We start from the raw sequence: 9,386 nt of genomic DNA, 5'->3' as shown, positions 1-9,386 counted from the left end.
TCCATTTTTGCTTTATTTAATGTAACAGGCACTGTCTTTTTCTGCTTGTTAATATGTATGCAAAAATTTGTTTGTTCCTTGTCGTCCTCCAATGCATTCTCCAAGTTCAATGGAAAGTGGAATAATACATAAATGAAATGGTGTGTTTGTCGTCACATGCTCAAAGGTAAGTGACAAATTATTCAAATGGGCAAGAGCAAACATGGAAGTACTTTAATTTAATATTTTCTTGTTGTAATAGAAGAGCTAGCAAGGCTCGTAGTTTGTAATACTTTTATATCTATTTAAACCGCTGTTAAAAATAAATAAATAAATAAATAAAAATTTAAAAAAAAAAAAAAAAAAAAAAAAAAAAAAGCTTCTAAACAAAATTAACCATATAACACAAAATTTAAGCAGATAAATACAAGATTTGATTAAAATAATTCAATTCATAACAACCTTTATCTAGATTACAGTGTGCATTGAGTTGTTCATTGGTTTTTAATATGCATTTTTCTTATTGTTGAAACTGGTTAGAAATGGTAAGAAGTGAGTAAAGAGTATCAGTGATTGTTAAATTATACAAGTACTTTACTAAGATTATCAACGCGTTAACATAAAGATCAAAGACCTCTGAAATCTGCGTTAAAATTGCATATACAATACAACAATTCTGTACAAAAGAACTCACACAATTTGGTCATCATTGTATCTCCAGATCCTTCTCAATGGGATTATGGAAATCAATATCCGAATTGCTATCACTTTTACTACGTTTAAATGATCTTTCACTTAGGTATCGAACAATACTACTTCGTGCCCTTGGAGCTGATCCAGTCCCATTGCTGTCATGGTTTCTTCCACTCTTTTTTGCCATATTGTCCAATAAAGATTTGGTAAGAGTTTCAAAACGGCGTCTGAAAGTTGGATATCTTGAAATTGATTTTGTGATTCCTCGAAGCCTTCAATAGTGTAAATAGAAAAAGTTAAGGATACAAAAACAACAAAGCCTTCAATGGTCATAAGGAACCGTACGATATAAAAAGGGACATAACAAGATATCCACTTGAAAAAGTTTGAAAAAAGGCGAGTAAAGTGAAAAAAAAGAGCATCCTAGAAAAACAAAAGGAGTTTTAAAAGAGAACAAAGATAAAATTCAAGCAAGTTTTAAAGAGGTGGTTAAAAAGTTTAGAGTAAACAACATAAAGGTTTGAGACAACTTTAGCAAAAAAATCAATACAGTTCATAAAGCACTAACAGAAGGTTTTGTGTGTGGCTGGCTAACACCTGACAAAAGTAACCCCAACGACCTGGTAACCCCTCCAATACATGACAAAAGTAACCCCTCCGACCTAGTAACCCGTGACTGGACCTAGTAACCCCTGATCAAGTAACCCTTGACTGACCTAGTAGCCCCCGACCGAGTAACCCTGACCGACCCAAGTAACCCCTCTGACGTAATAACCCCTGACCGAGTAACCCCTCCGCCCTAGTAACCCATGACCGAGTAACCCCTCTGACCTAGTAACCCCTAACATAATAACCCTTGACCGACCTAGTAACTCCCGACCGATTTAGTAACCCCTGACCAAATAACCCCTCTGACCTAGTAACCCCTGACCGACCAAATAGCCCTTGACATAGTAACCCTTGACCGACCTAGTAACTCCTGACCGATTTAGTAACCCCCGACCAAATAACTCCTCCGACCTAATAACCCCTTACCAAGTAAGTAACCCCTAAAGGAGTGTATCTCCACAATATCACAATTTACTTAACCCATGACTAATCATTATTAGAGGTCCAGAGTTGATTTAAATATCTATAGAACAGAAATGTTTATGAGAATGGCAAGAGCATATGATCAAAGAGTGAATATCTCATTACCTTCTAGCCAATGCCTCAAGCTCTGCTATTTTGACATCATTTTCAGAGGTGTTTACAGTGCAAAAACTTCGAAGTCTCTCAGGATATCCGCTTAGTAAAACCACTTTACCAAGATAATCTTCAAATGCTGGTGAAAGATTTTCTGCTTTAATCTGTTCTTTCATGATCAAAAGTGGGTTGAAGAACCAATCGAAGAACGTATCTTTTGGTCTATTAGTGCTAGTTATTTCAGTGTTATCACCTGCACAAACAAAACCAAAACATATAAATACAGTTTGTTCCTAAGTTCAGGTTTGCTGAACGTAAATGAGAAATTGAGAACACAAGCAAAAGCATGACTTACTAAGCAGCAAACCAGGTGAATTAGCTTTTGCCGACTGTATAAGCATTTGTAAGATGCAGTATGCAGGTAAACCAATGATAAAAACACCCTGGTTATCTTTCCCAGACTTAGCATCTTCAATGTCTTTCATGGAGATTATGCCTTCAGAAACCAGCCCTTCACCATGGCGATGGCACTCTTTAAACAAGCCATCTAGTAACTACATGTGTTGTGGGCAAATTATAAGGATTTTATAAACTGAGGCTACATTACAAAGTCATTTCAAAGATTCAGCAATATAATGTACCTCAATTGGCTTTAAGTCGACCATAGGACGCTTAAAAGAACCATTTTGAGAGGGCATCTTCTGGAAAGAATTGGGCCTTGAAAAAGATGGTGTACGGGATTGAGTCTGTATTGATGGATCTTTCTTCCGATAAGAGAGCCTGATTGTGGGAAAATTGAGTTGAAAAATATAAATGTTTTGCATGACCTTACATCATAAGGCTTAAATGTTGTTGTAAATATATTGCATGTTAATAAATGATCCTTATGGTTAGCTTTATTTAATTACCTTCGAAAGCAAGTTCCCTCAGGCATGTCAAGGACATCATTGCTGTACTCATCATAAATGGCCAGGGAAGCCACGATATAGCGAAGACCCATCATGAGAGAAGACTCCTGCAAATGAAAAGATAGAACACCTCAAAAAAATTGTGGGTTAGGGACAAAAAAAGATACCAGTTCAACCCAAACTCCTTATCAACTACTCCAAAACTAAGAATTGGAAGATCAATTGCCTCAACAAATGAAAAAGGGTAAACTATGGCATGGTGCCAACTGGTACAGAAATTCAAGGAAACAGCCTAGCTTATTACAATATGACCTTGAGAAGTGAGAAGTTGATCTATTCTCAATGGCTTTGTGAGCTATTCCGAAGTCCGCCAAGACTAAGAAAACCAAAGCATTTCTTACATGTTGACATGACTTAAGTTGCTAGGAAGAATTCATCCATACCACACTAATTCCTATAACAAATTACAGTTTTACCAGAAAGAAAAATAAGAATAAAAAAGACAGTTAACTAGAAGCAGGAAAAAAATTAGACAATACACACTTGGAACAATATTAAGAAATGAAAATGTGTGTCAATGCCGTCTTACGAAAAAAAATAAGTTTTGGTAGAGTTCATTCTGTGATAAATTCAGATTCTATTAGACAAATAGAAAATATAAATCCAGTTTCCAAAAGCAGAACATATTTGGAAATAAGCCTCCGTTTTCACTAGGCGGATTAGACTTTATTCTTAACTTTATTATAAATTAACATGAATGCTAGTTCTTTGATCAAAAACTGAGTACTAGAATATTTGAAAAAGGCAAGAAAAGTCTAAGCTGGGGTCAACGAAAAGGGTTACAAAACATTTCTGTTTCTATCTTTTACTCTAAGTGAACTCAGCTTTATCTCTCTATCTTGAAGATATCTGTGCCTAGTAGGTTCTTGAACTTCGCACGTCATTAAAGCTGCAAAATAAGAAACTAAAGAAAGGCTTGTTTTGTTAGTCAATTCATGTAAACTTTCCTTTCTGAGATTTAGTTCCATTTTTCAAGAACAAAACAAATATTCAGTTAAATTTTGGATTTAATTTTGCATCATAAATATTTTATCTTGAGCTGCAACTAGCAATTGTGCAGCCTTCAACAACAGTAGGTAATGGGACTGAATTGAGTGTATATTGATTACACTATTAATTGTTGTTACTTTATTCCTCTAATGAGGCCAGGAATATATTAAAATCTTTCAGATCAGGGCAAGTTGAGAGCACCTTCAAATTACTTACATAACACTCATCTATGGAAAATATTGTTGGCTTGGATGTGGAAGGTAAGATTTGTCAAGGATATTGTGACTAGATCATATATTATGACTAGGTTAGGTCTCATGCCATGCACGGTAAATTTCTATAGCTATTATATACAAATACCAATTGGTTGTTGGTGCAGTGGTGATTGAGATTGCACTTGGTAGGGAGGACTATAGTGTCCGATCCCGCAACAACAATTAGGAGGGGTTGAAAGCTAACCACCTAGAACCAAAAGAGTGAATTGGGTGGAACACCAAAAAAAAAAAAAAAAAAAAAATCGCCTACAAATTTATATCACTTTCTTCTTATTAACTAAATGAATATTTAGGTAATATATATTTAACCCGTAAATAGATTTATTTTTTTTACACATACACTATTATTCATTCTTTCTTATGCGACATTTCTTTTCAATGGCAAGCTTTTCGTACATAATTAAATAGAAAATTTTTTTAAAAAATCTTTTTTATAATAATGGTAAAATTTTGATTTTTCTTTTTTTTTTTTTTTTTTTTTTTTTTACTTATGAAAAGATGCACTAAATCTTTTTTTTCTTTTATTTATGTAAAAGATTTCTTTCCTAAATAAATTTTTTTTATTTATGTCGTGTCATTTTTGGTGTGTCTTTTAGTATATAGTTTTTGATTGATTGATTGATGATGGGAAAAGAAATGGAACAGTCAAGTAATATCTTAACAAAAGAAAGTAGATCTTAACAAGAGAAAGTATCTATACCAATTCAAAAGTCAATTCGCTTCATTGACTCAAATAAAACATTATACTTATATGCATTGATTGTGGTAAGAGTTAGATAAATGATTTTCCAAACATTGGCATGATAACACATGAAACAATGCTTTCTAAAAAATTATTTGAGATAGTTTAATAGCAAGCCTACCATTGATTAAAAAGTAAATGTTCACGGGTACTAATGTGGAGGCTTGTGGAAATAGGGCTCATAGGGATACAATAGAGAGTGTAAAAAGCAAGGTTCCTTCCAAAAGATCTACACTTCACAATTTGAACTCTACTTAAAGAAAACAAGATCTCTAATTTCATTGTGTGCGATGTCTATTTTCAATATATTCTACAATATTAAGCCTGGTTGCAGAAAAGCTTCCAAATACACAATACTATAAACATAGAAATTGGAAAATCAAGAAGATAGGATAAAAACTTGAAAATTAACTTAATGCGGTTGAAAAACAGTCACTAGATTGAGAGAAAGAGGTTTCAAAAGATAAACCTGATAAGCAATCACCCCTGCATAAGAACCTAGACAGACACTGGAAACCATCGAACCCATCAATGCTCCAACAACAGCTAGTGGCCAAAGAAGAATAGCAAGACCAGCAAAGGGGACACATATTGTTTCGAGGAAAGGACCTTCACGTCCAATAAGGTCGTGTAGCAAACGTTTCCACCCCTTAAAAAGCATGTAAGGGCTTTTGAACAAGGCAATGATTGTGATAACTGGGATATCAACCAAAAGACCAAGGACACCAGCTAAAATTGCTCCAGGAAGATAAAGTATTCTGCATTTATTACAAATATTGTTTTAAAATCTTGAAAGAAAAGAAATACAACAAAAACAATCCAAGATATTAAATATCACCTCTTATGATAGTATCTCAAGACGTAGTAAGAGAAACAAAGCACATGAAATGGCCATAAAGGCATAAAGCCTACAAGCACAAATCAAATAATGTAGCCGTATACATAATTGTAAAGGAAAACACATGCTGAGTTACCTACCAGATGATATATGTGCACAAAATCCGCTTACAAAATGACCATAAATCCTAAAAGATAGGAAACCTAAGCTCATAAGGTAGGAAACAATCTTCCTAAAAGATATACGTCTAACCATAAATCCTAAAGATATATTCTCAAAATAATATCTTAACATAAATATACTAATTAAATATATTATTCTCTTAAATGATATCTACGGAAAATATATCACACATATATTTTCCGATATCTCTAACACTATGTGTCATGACTTGAAAAATTTATAAAAGCCACAAAGAGTATGAAAATAAGATAGCTATATATATTCCAATTATGAAAGCCAAAACTAACCTTATTTCATAATACTTTGCATCTGGAGGACCTCGATCTCGTAGGTCATCCATGATTGAGAAATACGAATGAAAACAAACATCTTTGAAATCTCTAATAACAGTAAAACAACCGAGAATTGTACTCCAAGTTCCGTCCTGCAAGATGAGCAGAAAATTACAAATATTATAGAGTTGGTTATAATACAAGAGAGTATTAAAAAGGGATGTCGTAGCATTGTGATGATTTCTAAATTTGTTCTATTTTATATTTTCGGCAGTGAATTCAGAGAAAATCACTAGATTACATACATAAACACAATGATAAAACTCGTTTTCCTTTCCTTCTCCAACAGCATCAAACGTCGCAAATACTGGTGAAAGAAAGCCATATGCTGCACCTCCTATAATACTTGAAACAATGCCAACCACAGGCCAGATAATTAAAACAACAAAGATCAAAGGGCACAACACAAGCTTCAACACAGGTCCAACTTGCTTAGCTCTGTCATTAAAGAAGGGAAAATGGTCAGAAAGTATACTTCCACACAAACATACACTATATGAGAGCTGAATTCAACATCTCAAAGCACCTTACAACACAATAATATGTCCAACAAAGGTGCGCTGGCCAAAGCCCCAGGATGAGTGCGCCGTGCCCCACAGTCATTAACAAACATATCAAAGGGCAAAACAATATACCTGCAAGAAATATTAGACTATTAGTATTCACAGGCTAGAATTACCTGTTACTTTCAAGACAACTTGTGAAACCTCTACTTGAATCAATTTTAGTGATAATTTCTTTTTTCCACTTGATATTTTCATTTTTAATTCCTAGGCACTATAATTATAATAGTCAGAATTAAGTATACAGTAAATTATAGTAGGAATACTTGAAATAGGATGTGAAAGCATGTTTCAGTCAGTCTAATTTAAATCAGTATGATGTATGGCTAGTTGGCTACTGTAAGGAAACAACAACTAATGCACACTAAGTTTTTTCTTTTCTTTTTTTGTTTTTATAGGGGAGGGGAGGGGGGTATTGACACTTCAAAACAGAAGTTTAGGCAAGTAAGCTGTAACAGACTACACCTGCAATTATGATAAAGTATGTTTAACTCCTTAGATACTAGACATTTGAGAATACCAAATCAGTGGTAATCAAGAAACAAGGTTCTTAAACTTGGGAACAATAGAGCCACAGATTCAGAGATAAGAAATCTACATTTCTTCAATTCAAGGTAGATAAAGTCTACCTTACAACTGAATACACGCATCCATAAAATTAGGTATGGCTCATTTGATACATGTATTAGCCAAAAATGAAAGAAAGATATCTGATCACTATCCCCTAGCACACAAACCAAGGAACTTCAGGATTGGTGACAATTACAATATCTCTGTAACTATCATTTATTGGTAGGGGTATGCATAGACATTATTGATTTCTTTGGCTCTTTGCAATAACAATCAAGTTTTTAAGTATCGCAGAGCTTTTGAAAAATTAGGATGACCGTCTTTCTTCGATAATATCCTCCTAAACTGATCACAACTTCTCTGTCAAATAGGAATATGATAGGGTTTCTATAACCTAAGCTTATAAATCCCAAAATAACTAGGATAGCTTCAACTTATGTAATTAAATAAAGTAGAAAATAGTAAACTCAACACACAAAAAGCAAAGATACAAAACCCTCACACAACTACTAATATCTCATTCAAATCTGCAAAACTGGGACGAATATGAACCCGTTAACTAAACTACATACAAAAAACAACTTCAACTCAAAACAATCTCCAACAACATATCAAACTTTTACACTTTGTTTGGATAGGAAGAAATGGAAGGAAAAGAAGAGAAGAGAAATGGAGGGGGACACATTCTCTTGTATGGATAAAGGATTGGGGGAAGGAAGGAGAAGAAGAGGGAGGGATCCATTTTTTCTCTCTCTCTAATAAGCATTATCTCTCCAAAATTGGAGAGATTTGGAGGGAAAATGGAGCTCACCTCCCCCTCCCTTTCTTTTCCCTCCCCTTCCTTTTCCTTCCTTCGTTGCTACCCAAACAAAGCGTTAATAAGCCAAAATCTAATAACCAATCTAAGAGATGTTGAAGATCCTTCCATTTCTTTCCTTTAATTGATAATCTAATAAGAGGGATAAATTACATGCATAGTTTCTTTCTTTTTTTTTTTTTTTTTTTTTTTTTTTTTTGAGAAAATGCAATAAACTTAATGTGACCATCTCATTGCCATACTAGTATACAACAAGAACTGCTCTTTTGCATTGAAACATTTATCACAATTATTTCCTCTTTAAAAACAAAATGAATGAATGTTTCAAATAATAATCAGGGCACCTAATTATCTGGAATGTTCAAACAAAACTTCATTAACCACTAGAAAATGACATTATACCAATCTTCAACATTCAACAACACTACCCAAAAAAAAAAAAAAAAAACCCGAAAAGTATAGGTATGCACACTAAGTTTAACAAGAAATCAAACCCAAAACCAAACAAGATTAACTTAATTGAAAGTCCATCAAAAAAAAATGGTGACAAACCTTTGATTGTACCCAGAAGAAGAAGACCAATAAAAAAAGGGAGAAAGCGGAAAAACTGCAAAAGATAAGCCCAAATCCCGGTTGGAGGCTCCATGAATGACAAAGTTTTGTGGGAAAAATCGATCTGAGAAGATTAGTAGAAGAAAAAACATCTGTGAAATTGGTTTATGATGAGTAGTAACCCCATTTGAGTGTAGCAAGAAAATCCAACTTTAGTGAGTGTTGTTCTTTTACTTGTGTCGACGCCAAGTGGGGTAAACAAAGGGAAAGTATCAAATTAGTGATGCGCAATTGTATTGGTGATGTTAACGGTTTTTATAAAATGAAAAATGTCGGATAAAGCAGTTGGTATTAAAAAGCAACGAATAATCGAATATAAACTGATCTTAATTTTCTCCTTTCCAACCGCACAAAAAATTTTGCATGCAACTAGTTTACAATAACTAGAGTGTACCGGTGCTCATGCACGGGATATATGTAGTATATATATTATGAGAAAAAAAAAATATTAGAAGTGATAGTTATTAAAGGGTGGTTATTATTTTGTTTTTTTTTTTAATAGAGCGCTAGATTTTAATTGAGTGATATGAGTAGTTATGAGTAACAATAGTGGTTATTGTTTAGGGTAAATTTTACCCCGCCACGTGGTCCAATCAGCGGATGACACGTGTCAGCCTTAGGCTGGCCCAAAGTGGACCA

The 9,386-nt window shown here is 33.9% G+C and overlaps 1 protein-coding gene across 1 annotated transcript; it reads right to left on the bottom strand.

Annotated features, from left to right (window-relative positions):
• Positions 1-451: 451 nt before the first annotated feature.
• On the bottom strand, positions 452-9,124 carry LOC145555898 (putative membrane protein At3g27390). The gene is made up of 10 exons (XM_081617617.1): positions 8,688-9,124; positions 6,712-6,820; positions 6,431-6,623; positions 6,141-6,277; positions 5,302-5,590; positions 2,766-2,872; positions 2,499-2,637; positions 2,213-2,411; positions 1,870-2,110; positions 452-944 (listed from the first exon to the last, which is right to left on the bottom strand). The coding sequence occupies exons 1-10, from the start codon at positions 8,779-8,781 to the stop codon at positions 686-688; spliced, it is 1,767 nt and encodes a 588-aa protein (XP_081473743.1). The 5' UTR covers positions 8,782-9,124; the 3' UTR covers positions 452-685.
• Positions 9,125-9,386: the final 262 nt, after the last annotated feature.

This window comes from Chenopodium album, chromosome 1, assembly GCF_948465745.1.
Source record: "Chenopodium album chromosome 1, dcCheAlbu1.1, whole genome shotgun sequence".
NCBI lineage: Eukaryota > Viridiplantae > Streptophyta > Magnoliopsida > Caryophyllales > Amaranthaceae > Chenopodium > Chenopodium album.
Note: the sequence above shows the minus strand (reverse complement) of the source record. Positions and strands in the feature narration are given on the sequence as shown.

Excerpts from the sequence above, each read along its gene's own strand:
- LOC145555898 (XM_081617617.1), bottom strand. The coding sequence starts at position 8,781 with ATGGAGCCTCCAACCGGGATTTGGGCTTATCTTTTGCAGTTTTTCCGC. Across the intron at positions 2,638-2,765 it reads GAGGGAACTTGCTTTCGAAG|GCTCTCTTATCGGAAGAAAG; the intron begins GTAATTAAATAA and ends TCCCACAATCAG. Across the intron at positions 2,111-2,212 it reads TTCACCTGGTTTGCTGCTTA|GTGATAACACTGAAATAACT; the intron begins GTAAGTCATGCT and ends TTGTTTGTGCAG.